The sequence below is a fragment of the Dipodomys ordii genome, unplaced genomic scaffold (assembly GCF_000151885.1).
Source record: "Dipodomys ordii isolate 6190 unplaced genomic scaffold, Dord_2.0 Scaffold30, whole genome shotgun sequence".
Lineage (NCBI taxonomy): Eukaryota > Metazoa > Chordata > Mammalia > Rodentia > Heteromyidae > Dipodomys > Dipodomys ordii.
The window spans coordinates 12,414,879-12,435,342 of NW_012267246.1; the positions used below are offsets into that span (position 1 = coordinate 12,414,879).

The 20,464-nt window shown below is 38.9% G+C and overlaps 1 protein-coding gene across 1 annotated transcript in view; it reads right to left on the reverse strand.

Annotated features, from left to right (window-relative positions):
• Positions 1 to 20,464, reverse strand: part of Spata16 (spermatogenesis associated 16) — a 198,799-nt gene that overhangs the window by 31,569 nt on the left and 146,766 nt on the right. Inside the window, exons 5-7 of the mRNA XM_013016206.1 lie at positions 16,392 to 16,539; positions 2,129 to 2,275; positions 996 to 1,108 (exon numbers count right to left, since the gene is read on the reverse strand). Of these exons, the coding sequence (XP_012871660.1) occupies positions 996 to 1,108; positions 2,129 to 2,275; positions 16,392 to 16,539 (408 nt within the window). The remainder of the gene's footprint in view (positions 1 to 995; positions 1,109 to 2,128; positions 2,276 to 16,391; positions 16,540 to 20,464) is intronic.

A 20,464-nucleotide genomic window follows, 5' to 3' on the forward strand; every position in this document is an offset into this window, starting at 1 on the left:
TTGTTTATTCATGTAAGGGAGATAATTGTGTAAAACAGAGTTGGAGGGAGGAAGGACTCCTATGGTAGAAAACGCAGTAAAAGGTACTTTTGTATTTGCCAAGCATAGAATTGACAAATCATGCAACTAGATTAGGCATTTTATAGCTTTTCTAAAATGCTGAATAAACTGACTAATGTCAGAGAGCAGGTAAACTGCTGAACAGATGTGAAGGAGTTGTGTGATGACCCCCTCAGTTCTCCTTCTAGGATAAGAACATCAAATCAGTTGTGGGATACAAAAGCCACAAGAAGGCAATTCTTTAACATTTCTAACTTACTGGCCTTTTGAAAAAAAATTAAACAAAGAGAAACCTGCTGACTTTATAGTCTGTTAGTGAGACGTTCCCTTTATGTACTTTCAGTAGAAGGATTTAAATTTTGTCAAAGAATACTACATCATTCATGTTATGTTTTGAGCTCTCCAAGATCCTCCAAGGTAGAAAAAGTCTCCCCCCCCGCCCATGGATTAGATCATTGACCTTAAGTCATAGGAAGATTAGCTGCACTGTTTAGAACAGCACCGGTTCACCACTGTGGTACGGAGATGTTAGCCTGAACAGCTCTGAGTTTGTGCATAGGTAACCAGATGGCTGTGTGCAATAGCTCCATAAATGAAGCAGAGAAAACGTTGTGCTTGCTAAAATTTTGTTATTGATTGGAAATGAGAAATTCACTGCAAACTCAAATTAGATAATAGAAAGGCATAAAGAAGAAGCTCTTTAAAAGACAACTGATCTAGCAACTACTTGAACGCAATGCTGCAACGTGTAACATTTAGAATATAAAAGGAATAAAATCATTAGCTAACGTTTATTGGGCTTTGAAAATGAGATTTTTCTATGAATGCTTCTCAAATCCTCCAAGACTTATAATATTTGCTGCCTAAACTTGCCATACTTTTTGAATTCTCTAATATTTGTACATTGGACAAAAATAAAAGACTCATATACCTACATTTAACTGGGTGCTTCTGATAAAATCCAATATTGGCAAGATTCGTTTTCCCATTGTCTCCATGTGTCGTATTGTGTCTTCTCTGGTCAGCAGACAGAAAGGAGTTTTATGTTCTAGAAATTGTAACAATAAACTTTTATACTATTTTTTCTCCCCAGACTATCATTTCAAAATGCTTTCTTTAGCAAGCTGTACACAGGAATCTCAGTATTAATAGATAGGAAATCTTTAGTATAGAAACTAGTCTCACCCCAGACCACACACGTCACAATGAGAGGAGAAAGGCAGAGGAGACATTGTCCTTAGAAACTGTCATGTCTTCATTTTGCCGTGTTTCTTGATGGAGAGATCTGAGACAGCCTGTAACAAATCACCTATCTCTGCAGAGTATGATTTTTTCCTGAGTTGTGAAAAAAATGTTGTCATCAATGTGTCTGATTCTTGTCGTGTTTCTCTCAGGTATTACTCAAGTGTGCAGCTATTGTTGCCTTTGAATGTCGCTTGAAGCTGGCATAAGCCTCTGATGAATCAGAGCCAGACACATCACAAATTCTTAATTATGTGGCTACAGCTGAAGGAATACATTCAGCCTGGTTGTGAATTTGGTTCATAAGTTTGCAACTTGACTTCCTTGTGAGTATTTCTTAAGAATGGAAAATTGCAACCCCATACTCTTTAGGGGATCTAAGCTCTTGGCTAGTTCCTTAAGAAAGGGGGAGAACAGATGTCAGCTACTGCATTGACGGAGAATTCAAGTGATTCAGACCTGCCATTCTAGTTTTGTTGTGTAACCACCTTTTCCATTTGCTAACTGACCATGAAAGCCTGTATTCTGTCTGTGCTTTATGATGAGGCCTTGGTTGGTGGGCATGGTTGGTAGTTGAAGAGGGTTGGAGTGCAGGGTGAATGCTCCAGAATTTTGTGTGCTTTTGGGGAAAATGCTAAGCAATAATCAGAATCCCAGCTAAGATGAACTAATCTGCCCAGAAGATGAGAGAGAGAGAGAGAGAGAGAGAGAGAAAGAGAGAGAGAGAGAGAGTTACAATCCATACACTACTCCATCAGAGATGAATAGCACAGAATTCCAGTCCAGGAACCATAATGAGAGATAATAGCAAGTCTGAATGGCTCACCCGTGAATGTTGGCAGCTTCCTACTTGACATCTTTTCCAAAAATTTTCCATCTTCTTTGTTTTTGAACCCAAGAGTCAAGAGATATTGTTGAGGAGGAAAAGATGACCAGTCAGTGGTCTGAGGCAGCATATGGAGCCCTTGGAGATCTGAAATATGGCAGACAAACAACTAAGAGATCTTTGCTACAGCCTGGTTGTTTTCAAGAGCTCCTTTCCCACAATTACCTTAGGGAGAAAATGATAAATATCAACATTTAAGATACAAAGTAAAATTATATGTATCAGATGACCAAATAGGTAATCTTCCCAAATCAGATTTTATTATTTCTTTTTTATTTTAATAATTTTTAATTCATAGTGACTTAAACATACACAAATTATATTAATAAGATATGACAACATGATGTGATTATCTTCCAAAGTAATAGATGTCCAGGACCAACTTACAGATTTGGTATTGTTTTTGGTGACTCTTTTTTTTTCCCAAGAAAATTTGATTTTTTTCTTTTTGGTTTATATTTTAAATCTAAGGAAATAATGTTATAGAAAGGAAAGAGAAAAATTACCAAGTGAGAATTAAAGTACAAGGCTAATCAATTTAGTTACCGTCCTTCCTACAGTTATAGAAGGAAATTTAAATTGATAAATGCACTGACTCTTGTAATTTGACTTGGAAATAATTCAAGTGTCATGGCCACAGTTCTAAAACCAACTCAGTCCTTAATGACTCAATCCTTGAGAGCTGATACGGAGTGCTTATTTTCTAAGAGTTTTGTGTGCATTAACGCTGGGGTTCCTGCTGCCTCCATGTATGGATATGAAGTGGAAGGGCATAGAAGGGAAACAATTTGCCTGAGAACAAAGCGTGAAAATGGATCAAACAGGATTCAAACCCAGGCACTTGACTACAGGGAGATCCACCCACTATTATTTTGGGGTAAGAACAAATCCCAGCCATGGAATCCGGAAGGCCAGGTTTACCTAATTCATTTTCATTTTAAGCAACAAAGCTTTGTTTTATTATAAAAGACTTCTCAAATAACAGTGGATGAATAGAGAGGTTTAATAAGTTCTCTCCACTTAAAAATGCCAAAAAAAGCAAATTCCAAATATCTCTGAATTATGAGTTTGTTAAAGATCAATTTTTAACCTATATTTAAAACTCAGCTGCTCCAATATAACTTTCACTTTATAATGGTGATATGTCTGTAACATATATATGCTGGGTGCCATGGCTCATGCCTCTCATGCTATTCAGGAGGCTGAGATCTGAGGACTGCCATTCAAAGCCAGCCTCAGCGAAAAGTCTGTGAGATTCATCTCCAATCAATGGAAAAAAAAAAGCCAGAAGTGGAGGTGTGGCTCAGTTTAACAAAATGAGTACCAGAAAGCTGAAACACATGTTGTGTTAGAAGCTGTGGGGTGTGGGGAGTGGAAGTCAAGGGCTGGGGGCAGACGAATGGAGAGAGGAAGGGCGGGCAAATGCAGTCAGAATATGAGCTGTCGATATGAGAAAATGGAACCAGGTAATTTGAGTTTGGGACAGATGAGAGACAATGATAAAAGTGGTGACAGGGATCAAGATGCACCGTATTCACAAATTGACATGTTGTATGAAACCCCTTTGTACAACTACTTAAATAAAAAGTAGAAAACAATTGCAGCAGATAATCACAGATCTATTATTTGTTTACAGCCTAGCTCCCAAGACAACAAGGGAACAATTTATCAGTGAATAGCACTGGGATGAAGTATTTTGGCCTCATTGTTGCCCAAGTTAGATGTTTGAGGATTCTTGAAGACACAGCTCATGGACTTTGAGAGCTGGTTGCTTCTTGCCCTTGACCAGTTGTTGGGTGAAGAGGAGACCAAGATTAATCCTGCCAGTGATTAGATGGATCAGAAAATTAATGCTACCTCTGTAGCTCATGCATTACAAAATATGATCATGGATATAAGAATTTTATGCTCCCTTTGGTTCTATATGTTTTGCTCTGTGAGTATTCAATATTAAATTTCAGGTGAAGTGATTGTGTATGTGTGTGTGTGTGTGTGTGTGTGTGTGTGTGTGGTTTGAACTCAGGGCCTTGGGCTCTTAGCTTTATTGATTAATGCTGGTGCTCTACCACTTGAACCACAGCTCTACCTCTGGCTTTTTGCTGATTAATTAGAGATAAGATGTCAAGGATTTGTCTTCTTAGGCTGGTTTTGAACTTCAATCCCCAAGATCTCAGCTTCCTGAATAACTAGGTTTAGAGGTGTGAGCTGTTGGCACTCAGCTTCAGGTAAGGTTTGAAATGTATATATACTGTTTAATTTAGAAAAAAAATTAAAGTATCATTTTCCCCCACTTGTATGCAGAGTAAATTGCAGTTGTTTGAACTTGTACCCTAGCAGGTGGTCTAGGGCCGCCAATGCTGAATCTCATGCAACATTAATTTGAATGTTAATTGAAGATTTCATGCTTATAAACCTCTACCTATATCCAAAAGCCTAGTGAGCCTGGTAGATGTGAACATTCATCAGATTATATTGTCCTTTGGTACAAAAGTAGAACTGATTTTTTTTTTTTTTTTTGCCAGTCCTGGCACTTGAATTCAGGGCCTGGGCACTGTCCTTTAGCTTCTTTTGCTCAAGGCTAGTACTCTATCACTGGAGCCACAATGCCACTTCTGGCTTTTTCTGTTTATGTGATACTGAGAAATCGAACTCAGATCAAGGCGAGCACTCTACCGCTGAGTCACATTCCCAGCCCTGGAACCGATTTTTGGAATGTCTTTTCTTTTTGTTCCCATTATGTCAAGAAAACTTGTGAGAAATAAGTCTTTTTGAATGCATTCAATTTCATTGATCACAACTGGAAGTCAAACATCAATGACTGGAACAGAAAGTTAGGATTAAAGTCTAGTGTGAGACCTGATCCTAAGTTTCATCATAAGAAAAGTGGATGCTTTTCCTTTTTTTTTTGTGCTGCTACTGGGGCTTGAACTCAGGGAATGGAGGCTGTTCATGAATATTTTTGCTCAAAGCTAGAGCTCTATCACTTGAGCCACACCCCCGCTTCCAGCTTTTTGGTGCTTAATTAGAAATAAGAGTCTCATGGAATTTTCTGTCCAGGCTAACTTCAAAGCGAGATCCTCAGATCTCAGCATCTGGAGTAGTTCAGCTTAAAAGCAAGAGGCACTGGTGGCAGGCACAGATTCCATTTCTTACAAAAGCACAGTTTTCTCTCCTCTTCCCAGTGAAAGATGTCAAATTCCTAGTAAAAAAGGTTAGTTTTCTATTTACAGTAGAAGGCTGGAATTGGCCAGTTTTCAAGTCTTTAAGATCTTTTAGCTCTTTGATCTTGCTGTACTATTGTTCCTTCTTTAAAAAAATCATCCTGCTTAGAGTTCAGCCATAGTCTCTGTCTCTCTTACACACACACACACACACACACACACACACACACGCTCCTTTTTTCATCCTGCCTTCTCCTTCAGTGTTTCCCAAAGCTGTCTCTGGTCCCTTGGCATTATCATTACATATAAACCCTAGGAGATGTCTCTAGTCTTGTGGGCTTAACTATTATTTCTAACTGAAACATTAGTATCAAAGCTATTGTCATACATAAACATACGTAAAATACCACCAAATTCAAAAACATTTCCAAATACCTCTGGGGACAGTCCAGTTCCCCTCCATTCTTCCCAAAGTTACTTGAAATAGAGCACATTTGTTTTTCAAAAGTGATTTGTATGTTCTCTACAATTTCCCTTCTTTGGTTTTCCCCAGCATGTTATTGAGATAGCCATTATTCAATCAATTGTTCTGGCTTAAAAATCTGCAGCCATTGTTGACTTGTCTTTTCTTTAATTCCTTGACATTTAGGGAGTCTCAAAAACTAATTAAATCTGCCCATCGCAATCCAGCCCATATCAGCTCATTTCTTTCCATTGTCCTTGCCATCACCTTGGTCAAATTTCTCATCACACAGGTCTCGCTGCTACCCCTGTTAGTCCATGACACTGTACCTCTGGGCCACCACCCAGAATATTGCTGAATGCCAACTCTGCCATAGCTACGCTTCTCCTCAGAGCCACAGTGACTTCTTTCTGGCAGTCAGGGTTCTCAACTGTGTGCATCTACTTCAAGATCTCTGCCTTATTTTTCTGTGTTTTTTATTTTTTTAAAGAAAAATCCTTTTGTAGTTGTGTTTGTAGCAACCTGTGTTTATCCTGTCTCTAAACTGTTTATTTTCATTTCAGAAACATCACATCTTATATCCATCCTCCATGCTTCCATTGATTCCTGTTCTTCCAAATGTGCCTTATCCATAAGTTTCCTGAATGTTCCAGATTCTTCCCTTCATGCTCTTAAAACATCTGTACTTTTACTTCAGGGAATTGCTCAGTTCATGTGGGATAGATCTTAACTCAACAAATTTTAATGCTGTGTGTGTGTGTGTGTGTGTGTGTGTGTGTGTATGTTTGCATTTGTTGTTTCTAGAACTTGAACTCAGAGCTTTGAGTCTCCTTTGGCTTTTTTTGTTCAAGATTGGTGCTCTACCACTTGAGCCACAGCTCCACTTCCAGCTTTTGCTTGTAACTGGAGATAAGGCTTTCCTGTCCAGGCTGGCTTTGAATTGTGAGCCTCAGCTCTCCCCCTGTTGAGTAGCTAGGATTACAGGTGTGAGCCACTGGTGTCTGGCTTCCAAATCCCTTTATTTTTTTCACTTTTATTTATTTTTAATTGCCATTATTAAGGTGTTGTACAGAGGGGTTGCTATTTTATGTCAGTTAATGAGAGTATATTTCTTTGGACAATGTCACCCCTTCCCTCACTTGTTCCTAGTTTTTCTCTCATCTCCACCCACAAGTTGTATGGTTAGTTTTTTTTTTTTAATTTAATTTATTTGTGAACATACTGTACAGAGGGGTTACAATTACATGGGTAGGATAATGCGTACGTTTCTTACCAAGCATTGTAGCCTCCTCCTTTGTTTACTCTTCACATCCCTTCCCAGCCTCCTCCCTCCCCCCCAATCCCAATCCTTCTCCTTCCCCCTCCCCCCCATCCCTCCCACCCCCGCACCAACGTTGTAAAGCTCGTTTTGGACATGACAACTTGTACTTCTCATTGTTGCAACAGGTCCACCTGTATCCTTAAACAACTGGTTTTTCCCCATCTCCTCCACAAGTTATACTGACAACAAATATAGTGAAAGCAGGGGTTATACTGTGGGGGAGGGACATACAAAGCAACAAAGAGATAGTCTTATAAATGCATTAGAAACACATGCATGAAAGAAAAAAAACATTAAAATACATATCTAAGGGTTCATTTTCCTGACATCACATTATCTGACCTTTTCTGCTTGACTCATACGTATACTAGATATTGCAAATAAGGGAAATGTATGGTTAGTTTTCAACATAGTGTCTAGCGAGTACCACTTGCTGCATCTGTTCATCCTTAGTCCCTCTATTTCTGTGCCCTTCATCCTCTCAAAGACAGATAAACGAACAAGGCAAAAAGAAAAGAAAACAAATTAACAAAGAGAAAACCTTTCGTTTCAATTTCCTGGAGTTTATTTTGACTAATTTTGACCAATTTTTAATGAATTGAGTAAGAAAAAACCAACAACCCTACCTTACATTAATAAAATACCCCAAACTTCTGAGATATGATATATTTTCTGTCTCTCAATTTAGGAATAAACTCATATAGCCTTGTTCTACATTCTTACTTCAACCAGAAAAGTATTCTTGCCTTTCTTAAGGTAACTTAGTGGGGGTGATGCACAAATGAACAGAATTGTTTTACCTGGATGGAAACATTAAGTTTCTTAGTTGGGTGACATCCATGCTGCAGATTGTTCTTTGAGAATTATGGACACTCAGTCACACACTAAAAAAGATGGGGTTAATAGAGAGAGTCTGGCTTGGTAGAATCGTTGACAGCATCAGAAAAACATCTACAAAAACATGTTGATTGTAGATGAACAGTCTCTGTATTTGCTATGAAGTGAAATATCTGTTAAATAGGTTCTCTGGCAATAAAGTATAAAATAGAAATACCATTTTCATCTGTATTTTCTAGTGGACACCTAATCATAACTACAGCCAACAGAATGCACAGTTCAAGGCATATATATATATATATATATATATATATATATATGCTTTATTGAAAAGTTGCAGAGATTGAAAAGCTCTCTCAGGACATATGCAAATTGATTAGCACTCTATCATTACCTCTCTATAAGTTTAATCTTTTTATTTGCGGGTATGAGTGTCATTTCTTTGCCCTTTGTCCAGAACAAAATGTTCTGACATTTTGGGTTAGAGTAAAATCTCATTTCTAAAGGTCCTGATTGTTCCGTGTGAGATAGGAACAGGTAAGTCTTAAATGACTTCTCTTTACTGGTCAGGTTCAGACTGTAGCTCCTACAGTACTTCATAATGCCAACCCTTCGTCATTACTTCTTTCCTAGTCATCGCTGAGCTTTATCTTGTACTCCTTTTTAATGCCAATACTTCTATCTTGGACGTTATCCACAAATTCACATCAGCAAGAAAATAGCAAAAGGCAGCAACTTTGTAGCAAAGCTATCATTATTGCCCTCCCTTATAAATAGTAAAAAAATTCTACTTTTTAAAACAAAGATACACTGGTGCTAGTGGCTGGTAATCCTAGCTACTCAGGAGGCTGAAGTCAGAGGATGGCAGTTCAAGGCTACAAGTCCCTGAGATATTAAAAATATTATTTGTTATTGTTATTGTAAAAGTGGTGTACAGAGGGGTTATAGTTATGTGAATTTTGTATTACGCAGGTAATGAGTACATTTCATTTTGGACAATGTTACCCCTTCCCTCATTCTCACAGTTTTCCCCTCCCATTCCAACCCTTAAGTTGTATAAGTTCATTTTCAGCACAGTGTCTAGCGAGTACCACTGATGCATGTGTTCACCCCTTGTCCCTCCATTCTGTGCCTACCCTTCCCCACTGAAGACAGATAAACAAATGAACAAGACAAAAAGAAAAAAAAGCTGTTTCCATTTCCTGGAATTCATTTTGGTAAATATTATTTTATATGATCAGAGGCACAGAGGCATTGAGACTTTGTGTTCCTTTCCTAAGAGTATAAAATGATTTATTTACTTTTGAAATTATCTTCAAGTAGCAGAGACTCTGATCTACAATTTAGCCAGCAAAAAGCCAGAAGTGGAGCTATGGCTCAAGTGGAGGAGCACTAGCCTTGAGCAGAAAATGCAAGGGAGAGCCCAAGGTCCTTGGTTCAAGCCCTGGTACCAACACAAAACAAACATGGTATATTTTGATTTTTGCCTTCATATATAGTGAGTTATATTTTCCCTTTGACTTTCATTATCATTTCAGAGTTACAGATGCAAGTGAAAAAATTGCTTTCCATTCAGAAAAAAAAGGATTTTACTTCAGGCTTCTGAAGTCTACTTCTCTGAGATTGTTTTTGTATATTTAAGTTTCCTCTCATAACCTATATAGAAATGTAGGAAGATAAATAATCCCACAGGATTTTCATAGACATTTCATTTCTATCTTACTTAGAATTCTTATTGATTCCAAAGTTTTGTTTAATCAACTGTATTGGATCTTTATTCTCGGCTTTATTCCATCGAAGTTTCTTAATTCCACCGTCACCAAAGTAGAGTTGAGACAATACAAATATTAAAAATACTGCAATTCCCTTCAATATTTATTAAACTCAGTATTGGTGAAATAGTTAGACTCACTATTGGTGGAAAAAAACACAATGTTGGAATAATTCCAATAAACTACTGTCCTATGGGGGGGTATCAAAAGGTCTGAATGGTCACCGGTTGGTTAGCTGATTGGCATGCATTTCCCTCCACCCTCCTTCGTTTTTCCTTTGATGAATTTAAAAGTGAGGCAATTGACTCAACCCAGTCAGTCCATTATGTTCCCTTGTCTGTGTAACTGCTGGTCCAACCAAAGGCATAGGGTGCAGTTTGGGTCATGGTGGAAGAGCAAGTTCAAGGACTTGTGAAAAAGAGGCTCTGGTGTTGTTCCAGCACTGTACTGGAGATCCATTTATGACATCTCAACATTTTGCGATCACACTCGAGGCTGTAGCAATTGAGGGGATGGTCCAGACAGTGGAGTCCTAAGAGCTCCAGAATGAAGCTGACTATAGAAACAGCGACCAGAGATTCTGAGCTGCTGGGACAAGCTGAACTTCAAGGTGATGTTACCCTCTGATACTTCATCTATGTAAACCAGTGTTCCTCACCTTCTGGCTCTTTCGGGACACATATACTGAGCTTGAAACCCAAAGTTACTTATATGGGGTCTAGCTAGTGTTCAATGCTTCTATATTTAATATGGGGTCTTCAAAATATTATAGTTGAGATGTAAAACACATGTAAGTACTTCAAACTGTGTTTCTGGGAAGAATATTTTTTAATAGGAAAAAATAAAGCATTTGAGGATTGGGAGTTATCTATTTTTATGGGTAGCATGAATATAGAAAAACAGAATAGACCTTGGTTATGCCATTACTATAATATTATTATATTGCTAGGCATTTAAATTTGTGCTAGTACAACTGTACAACTAGGATGGTTATTCTGGGGAAAGATATAGTCATTCTTCCAAAATTTAAATCCAAATATATCATCTCTGGATATATACCCTAAATAATTGAGAGCAGAGACTTGAAAAGATACTCATGTGCACATGTTATTAGCAACATCATTCCATAGCCAACAGCAGAAGTAACTTATGTTCCTAAGAATACATGAGTAGAAAAACAGCGTGGTATATACATACCATGGAATATTATGCAGCCTTAAAAGGAAGAAAATCTGATACATTGCAACATAGATGAACTTTGAAGTTTGAGTAGTTTCAGATTACAGGTGTGAGCCACCTGCACCTGGAGATTCACTGATGCTTCTCTATCTTTCTTTGGTCAGCTCTTATAAGAAAATATACTGGGCAGGTTGAGTTCTGAAGGGATTCAGGCTGCACTCAGAGGGAAAGAGCTCACTTGCCTACCATTGCAAGGAAACCACATTTACTTCCATCAGACAGCAATGCCAGAACACCACACTTCTGACACCAGAAAGATCAACATTTTTAATGGTTCAAGAACACAAAACTCCATTTTGAGGGATTTTTTCTGTAACTTTGGGGAAGGATTTTTCTCATTCTATGAAGAATTCTGTGGTAGGAACCCGAGATGATTGATCATTTTTGTGATCATCTTGGCTGTAACACTTCCTTAATGACATTGGAGATGGAGTCTCTTTAATTCTGTAATGCTTTGTCCATTTGAGAAAGCTATTTACAAAGGGGAAAGGTTTGATCTTGAAAACTCTTGGCTCATGACAAAATTATAATAATTTAAAGAGGATAGAACAAAATGAGGAATTTTGACTTTCTGTTTGAGAGAGCATAGAATGCATCACCCCACCAGTAAATGATGCCAGAACAAACCCAAGGTTATAGATTTCAGTGAAAAGCAATTTTTAAAGGTCTATTTTACAACAATATATTATTCCTCTGAACATACACATTTACTCTTGGGAGTTAAATTGCATTGGAAAGACAAAATATGACTCTACCACCTAAGTGTTAAAGTAATTGATATCTGATCCAGAGAACTTTTCTATTAAACATTACTAAGCACAGATCCATTACTGAATATTTATTTATTTAGCACATAAATCTTGATATTCTCATCAAGAGGAGATGGGTTATGCTTATTGTATTACTTTATTATTATTAAAATACAACCATGCAAGAATATAGACTGTGCAGATTGCATTATTTCATTGGAATATATGAATAAAAATCACAAGCAAAATCTTTATAAATGAAAATGTAATAATTCTGCAGCTGGTGAGTTATTGTTTGTTTTATACACCCTGACTACTCTGCATGAATCAAACCGGATTTTTCCTTAAATAAGAAAAATGGAGAGCTACACTATAAAAAATCAGTATTTTTTTCTTCTGTATGAAACATAATACAATAGAGCTCTATTATAATATGACTGTAAGGTTTTGGTGGGGTTTTCAACATCACTGAAGCAGGAAAAGCTGCACAGTAAGTGCTTGAGCCTGTGAGCGCCTGGGTACCCACAGGGCAGATTTGAATTTTCACCCTCCTTCATTCATCTTACAAAACTTCTCTGGGTAGCACTGATGGCTCCTGTCTGTAATCCTAGCTACCCAGAAGGCTGAGATCCAGAGGATCAAAGTTTGGGGCCAATAAGAGCAGAAGAATTGTAGAGACTCCACCTTCAAAATAACCAGCAAAATGCAGTACTAGGAGCGTGGCTTAAGTGGTAGAGCAACAATCTTGCAAGGCTGAGGCCTTGAGTTCAAACCTTAGTATTGTCCCCTTCTCCTCAAAAAGAAAATTATAAAAAGAACTTGAAAGCTTCCCTGCTATGAAGTTTAAGAGCGTTTTCTAATTTCTAATTTGGTTGACTCGTTTAATTAAAAAAAAATTGGACTTACATGTCAGTATTATTTCAAAATGAATTAATTTTGTGATTCCTCCCACCCAACCACCCACCCCAGCGTATTCTTTTTTATTTTTCTTTTTTTCATGTGGCAGACCCTTGCAGAGCTGGCTGTGGACTGGGCTGGCTAGAGAGAATGCAAAGCCAGAGTACGCCCTTCCCTCCTCAATCTCACCTCTGTCAGTGAGCGCTGAGTCCCTGCGGCTCCCCGGAGGCTTGGTGAAGGTGATACAGAAATGGGCAGGGTTTCTAAGTCAGAGGTTTTCCTGCCAATCTCCCCTGGCAGAACGCAATGTACTAGGCTCCAAGATTTAACGATAGTAACTCGTTCTCCCGCAAAACTTGGATCAGTAGACTCCTGGCCTAAGGTTTTGGAGATATGGATGACAGGGCCTATGCTTGTTGTTTATTTAGATGATGTCGATGCCAGGGACATTTTAACCTTTATTGTGGCCTTTCCTTCTCTGATTGCTACGGAGCTTTAATTTTGCTTCCATGAGTATCAGTGCATCTTTTGGGCCAGATCATGTTTTGGGGGTGTCAGTGTGTTTCTGAGGGTCTCTGTCTGCAGCTGGGTGTGGACGAGTGTGAGGTGGGAGAGAACACACTTGTGGTTTTGAGGGTGTTGTTGAGTGTGCACGGAGGAGTGTTCCTAAACGTGACTGGAGAGATAGAGACTAACGTGTAACGTGGCTTTGGGTTGACACACATCTGTTGTGGGAGCAGGAAGTTATCCCTGCTGCACAAATGGAAATTCTTACACTGGAATACTGGTTACACTCAGGAGATGGAGTTTAGGGCTAGCCATGTTAGAGTCCAGCTTGGGCCCCAAACCATCGCAACAAATTATCTGGGTGTAGTGGCTCATGTTTGCAATCTCCGCTATGTAGGAAGCATAGGTAAGTGGATAACAGGTGAAGCAGTTTTTGCCCTGGTTAAACACATAAGACTACCTGAAAAAGAAATCATGCAAGGACTGCAGACATGGCTCAAGTGGTATAGCACAAGCTCTAGTGCCACCAATAAAAGAGTAAATTAGCAAAATCAAATGAAGTAAAATAAAATAAAAGAGAGTCCTGCTTTCGGGGAGGAAGTGTCACAAGAATAATGTAACTACTGTCTAGGCCTGCTGCTGGTGTGTCCAACTCCCTAGCTCCTACCCAAGACTACTGATGCCTGCTTTAACCTCTCTGTACCTCCCGGGAGAGATGTCCAGATACTGAAGAAGACTTGGACCTTCCCTCTCCCCACATTCCTGGCCCTCACTCACTTGGGAGTGTTGAGAGAGAAGAGGCGACACCTCAGATGGTGTAGACGGCTTCACCTAGATCCCAGCCAGCAGCTCTGGGCACCCTCCCCCCCTTAGTTCTTTGCCTGTTGGCTAGTCTTGTTTACCAGAAGCATAGTTTGCACAGAAAAAAGAACCTCACGAGTCCCAAAGACATTTAAATTCTAGCCTGCCCTCCTTCCCTACCTTCCAGTCCCCCTTCAGACACACTGCTGCGCCTTTCCTCTTATCACACTGTCAAACTCTAGCAATTAGTAATTATAACATAATAGAAACAGTCATTAGGAGCTTATAATTATCTTCTCTTCGAAAGTATACGATCCTGTAGCATGAATTGTCTTGCCAGAAGATCATAATTCATCTTGATAACAGGTTTGATGGAGTTCTATGAGACAAGAATCTGGCTCATTAATGTTATTATTGTTTTTAAACTCTCAGTGGCACTGACGCTTCCTAAGTATTAATTAATCGTCATGACTTCGCAGAGAAGTAGGTTAAATACAACTAAACTCATCGCACCAGAAGAGAAATTGGCAAACCCTTGATTCTTTAATGCCTCCCTCTTCATTACCTAGGGATCCAAGAGTAAAAATGGAAATGGCTGAATTAGACTCATGTTTCCATAGTACTAACTAGGCATGAATTTATGTGCTATTGGTGACCTGACTTCAATAAAACCCTCTTAAATGTATGTAATAAAAGAATGGAAATATGTAGCAATCAGCAAAGGTGTAAGCTGCCCTTGCCTGGCTTCTTGTAGGATGCACAAACTAAGGACATCAACACCAGAGATCTTTGCAGCCACACACACTTTGCCTTTCCTTTCTTTGCCCTCAAATTCTCATTGTTCCTTGGGGATGTGTGACTCAACATTACTAGTTGCAGATCCATAGGACATATTTTGAATGTTTGATCACATGGAGACCATGATTAATGCAAAGACATGGGTTTGAATGGAAGACCTGCCAATCTGGAATGCTATTTGTCTTCTCTTGTTGCTGTTTTCTTGTTTCTAATGCAAATCATCTTACCTCATCAATTGTAGGAATAACAAGACTTAATAGAGGTAGAGTGCCAGGTACTTTAACACTCATCAGTCATGGAATGTATTACTTGTCCTATAAACCAGTTAGCTTCACTGAAAAAAAAAAAGTTTCTCAATAGGAGGCTGTGATTCTGTGTGTGTGAATTTGGAGATTTTGTATAACATGGTGGTCATTATCAAGTGGCTTTGCATTTAATACATATACTAAATATAAATACATATCTATGTATATACTAAATATAAATATATATCTATGTATATACTATATATGCTAAATATATATACTAAAGATAAATATGTATCTATGTATTATTAAATCAATCTATCTGTCTCTCTCTCTCTCTCTCTCTCTCTCTATCTGCCACCAGTGGTGCACACCTCTTGTTCTAGCTACTCAGGAGCTGTGATCTAAGGATCCGGTTCAAAGTCAGCCTGAACAGGAAAGTCCACGAGAGTCTTATCTCCAATTAGCTATTGGAGAAGCCAGAGCTACTGAAAAAAACTACTGAAAGGCTCAAATGGTAGAGTGTTAGCTTTCAGTGAAAAAGCTAAAATAGTGCCTGGCTCTGAGTTCAAGCTCCAGTACCAGCACACACATGTGTACACACACACACACACACACACACACACACAAATAGTATGTTGGCAAATTATACTTGAATGTGTGAATAAAAGCAAGGGCCTGGATGCTGTGTCTGAGCCTCTTTGTTCTCAAGGCTAGTGCTCTACTACTAACCACAGTGCCACTTCTGGTTTTTAGTGGTTAATTGAAGATAAGAGGCTCATGGGAACTTTTCTGCCGGGACTGGCTTTGAACCTCAGATCTCAGCCTTTTGAGTAGCTAAGATTACAGGCACGGGCCATCTACATCTGGCTACAAGTGCTTTCTAAGGTAAAAAAGAGGCAAAAGGCCAATGCCTTGTGCATCTCTTGTGGTTCCTTGGGTACTCAGAACACCAAACATACAAAAATCTAAGGGAAGAGAGGGACTTGGGAGTAGGGTCGATGATGGAGGAAAGTGGAGGTGGTAGATACTGGAAAACAAATTCCATCTTCAATAAAATGCTATAACCACCTAGTGTACAGATAAAGAATGAGGGGAAGGGTAGCATTTTGCCATGGGCCTGCTTTCTTTCTCTCTTTCACCCTCCCTCCCTCCCTTCCTTCCTTCCTTCCTTCCTTCCTTCCTTCCTTCTTTCCTTCCTTCCTTCCTTTTTTCTTATTAACAAACCAGAGTTTCTAGGTTTTACCACTTCCTTTTAAAACACAGAAACCCAAGCCACAAAGGAATATTCAAGGATCAGTTGGGAACAAATCACTAAAGAAGAAACAACAAACAAGTAACCCCCCCAAAGTCCCATATTTGTTCCACAAGAAGTACAGTATTGGCTAATAACTTGATGATTTTGAACCTTACCTGTGTAGGTATATTCCACATAGGCAGGGTGAGTTTTGGTGAAAACCTCTCTTACTTTTTCTATTTTATCAGCTGTTATTTTTGTTGCAAATGGGGTGTACATAACTGAGAAGGATTCAGCCCTGGTGATAGCTTCTTCAATCATGGCCTGAGAGGAAGCAAAAGAACCCATTTGGTATCTGCAATAGTAGATGATGTTTTTGAGGGTGTAAAAAATATAATTACCTTTATGGATGATTAAAAAATCCATACACTGTACTGCCAAGATAACATATTTTGGTCTTAAATATTCATTAGGACAAAATTTTAATTAGTTCTGGAAATATTATTTCATGTTAAAGAAATCCAATTAAATGAAGAGTTTGTAAATAGTCACCTCTACACTGAGCTTATTTTAGGATAAAAAACAGAAATTCTGTTTTTCCAGGTGTCTTATTAATTAATTAATTTGTGCTTTCTAAAGTACTGGGGTTTGAACTCAGAGCCTCATGTTTACTAGACAGGAGCTCTATCACTGAGCCATGCCTCTAGTTATTTAATCACATTGGTCATTTTTAGATATGATCTTGATTTTTGCTGGCCAGTGCCTAGAATGTGATTCTCCTATTTTACACATCCTGCAATAGTTGGAATGATAGCTGTGTGCTACTGTCCCCTGCTTCTGATTGAGACAGGGTGCTCATATATATATATATATATATATATATATATGTCAGGCTGACTGGCACTGTGATTCTAAGGATCTCAACCTCCAGCTTAGTTAGAATTACAGGCATACACCATTTTTCAGTTGATTTAGAATGTTAAATTCCTCAGCCCAGCATTATAATTAACTTACTGAGAAAGACATTGATGAGTAATTTATACAAAAAAGTTTTCTTTAAAAAAATTTACCAAACTGTCTCTATTTGAGCATGACAAACTACATCGACATACTTAATTTGTCTTTGAAAGCCTGGGAAAGTCTTGTAGACTAGGAAGAACTGTTCTCAGCTTCCTCTCTGCAAAGAATCCCTTCCCTCCAGATCACAAATAACATGTGAGAGGGACTTAGCTATTTAACAATTTCTTTAAATTATATTTGCTCACAGACCAGTCTAAGTAAAGTCCTGCCATTGCTCCTAGCTTCCTGCTTTAAATAGGATCATTACTATTTGTACTGGATCCCAAAGAAAGTTATTCAAGTTTTAAAAGGAACTTCCTTCTTTCTTGCAACTTTCCCTTCTAATGAGGCTGGAACATTGAATAAAAAGTGTAAACTATCTATCAGTATATCATTTTTTTCTCTGAAAATAGCATAAAGATATATTACGTTGAAAGTCCACCTTTATTAAAAACTTCCTTTGACAATCAAGAAAAAAATCACATATGGTGAACTTCCTAACAGAAAAAAATCCACTCAAAATCATAATCTCTCTTATTATCATCACAGTTATTTGGGAACATTTCCTAATAAGGTGGCAAGCAATGAAAGGTCTCTGAAACTGGCCACACTCATACCCATTGCCTGCTCTGGCTCTCAAAGACTTCCAGTAACCACTGTGACTACTGGTGCTATTTGTAAAAGAGCCTTGCATGAATTTCATGATGCAGAAGCTTCTCCTTTCTCTGATAGGTGCAAGGGAAGATTATGTAAAATTAATGGTGGGCAAATTTCCAAATGAACTTCCATAGGTTTTAGAATGACTGAACTTACATCACCGATTACGTTGTTTTTGTCTCGTTCAAAGAACTGAAAGAAGTCAAAGAACAGAGCTGTGAGGTCAAGCCTAGAGCCAGCATGAGAGAGAGAGTTAGCCATGGGTTGTGAGTACTCGGAAGGTTGGGGCTGGGGCCCAACTTTGGCAGGTGACAGGAACAAGGCGGGGAGCATGTCCGGAGTTCAGAGGTGAGGATTGGCAGCTCTGGTATTGTGTTGAAGCCTTGCTTTCTCACTTGAGACATGAAGCTCCTCAAGTGTGGCTCGTCCACATGTACTTTGCTGTAACCAGTCTGGGCTGCTTGTCCTGACCCATCCACATACAGGGTGTGTGTGTGTGTGTGTGTGTGTGTGCGGAAGTGTGCGTGTGCATGCACATGCGCGTGCAAAAGAGTGTGTTGAGAAGGCACTTACTTCAGATCTCAATTTTGAAGGCCAAGACCTGGTTTTACTGTTTATTTGTGCTTAATTAAGCTGCTGTTTTCTGTGTGAGTTTTTCCAGCACTGCCTTATAGAGCACCAGACCAGGTGGTGTTAAGTAGCAGATTTATTCTCTGACCCTTCCAGAGCTTGGAAGTCTCAGATTGAAGCATGGATGGCTTGGTTTCTACTGTGGCCCATCTTCTTGGCTTGGGATGACTATCCCTTCCCATGGCCTCCTGTGGTATTTCTTCTGTGTATCTGTGTCCTAATCTCCTCTTTATCAAAGGAGGTTAGAATTAGGGCCCAGCATGATGTCCCCCTTTTAGACAAATCTACCTTTTAAAAGGTCTTGCACTGTTTTATTTTTTGCCATATTTTTATTACCATTAATTAGTTGCACAAAGGAGTTTCATTTTAAAGACACCATCTCATTCTGAGATGTCTAGTTGTTCATATGTTTAACATATGAAATTTTTTGGGGGGTGTGTGTGGATAAGTCCCGCAGGACACCAGACTTAGCCCCTAATAGGTTCTGACACCTAAAAAGTTCTTCCCTTGTTTTCTAAATATCTGAGTGGAGGGCATGTTATCTTTAAGAAGTTGTACAAAGTTACCATTCCACAAAGCAGTTTATGGGTACAATTTGATCAGTGTCACCCCTTTCAATCTTCTCATCCATGTCTCCCAACACCGATTCTTCCCTCACTGCACACACACACACACACACACACACACACACCACCCCTTCTTCTCTTCATTCCTTTTATCTTAAATTATGCTTGAGAAAAAAACAACCACCAGTGAAGGTACTGTATCCTCCAGTTTGTTTCCAGCAAGACATTAGCAGTAGGGTAGTCAAGCCAGGGCGGGAGAAAACACTCAGCCCTGTTTCCTTTCCAACTGCTGGCAGCCCAGTGGCTGTTGGCACGGGGTGTCTGTGGTAAGCCACCTCACAGGGGCGGCAACAGGAAACCCGCCCAAGAGCCAGCTCTTCTGTGAGTGGCAGCAGCGTGCTTCTCACGTGGCAGCTCCATCTGCGAAAGGCACTATCTGGATTTTTGGCATGCAACTCTTGGTTCTGGTCCAGGCCTTTACAGGCCTTGCTACTAGAGTAGAGAGCAATGTTCCTCCTTGCTCCCAGAGAAACTGCCAAGGAGGTTCTTTGGTCCCTTCTGTCCTCTGTCCTGAAGATGCCTAGGGAAATGGTTGGAAGACTGGATCACATACTTAATGGTTAAGGACTGACTTGTCTGTGGGAATCCTTTCTCTAAAGAAATCATGATAACCCAAAATAAAATAGTTGGACCTACAATACTAATGAGACTACAGATTTCTCTTACAGAGTTTCTGGAGCAAACCTATTGTGTTCCAATGTATATATTTTTTTCTCTGAAAGATAAACAATGAGGGGACCTTGAACCTGCATCATATTGCTTTTGTAAAGAAATAACACATACATATTTATCTTTTCAATTGTGGTGACACATTATTAAATAACTCATTAATGAAAAAAAGTTGAGGGAAAATTTAACCTGTGTACCTTGTAGGTTGTCTCTTTACTGTTAATATATATGTATATATATACATACACATATACATATGTCCACATATTTGCTCTTGAAAAGCTTTTCAGTTTCATATATTCTATTTTTTCTTTTTCTTTTGTTTTCTGTACTTTTGGGGTCTTGTCCAAAAAGCCCTTGCCCATTCCTGCATCTTGTATCAATTCTTTTGAAGAAGTTGTATTCTTTCAGGTCTTACATTTAAACATTTAATCCATTTTAAGTTTTGTAACTGGTGAGACATAGGAATCTAAGTTTATTCTTTTCATGTGGACTCCTAGTTTTTCCCGGCTTTTCTATTTATTGGGAAGTCTGGGTTTCCTGGACTGACTTTCAGACTCTCTGTTTGGGTCCCTTGAACAATGGGTCTGTTTTGTGCCAATATAAAG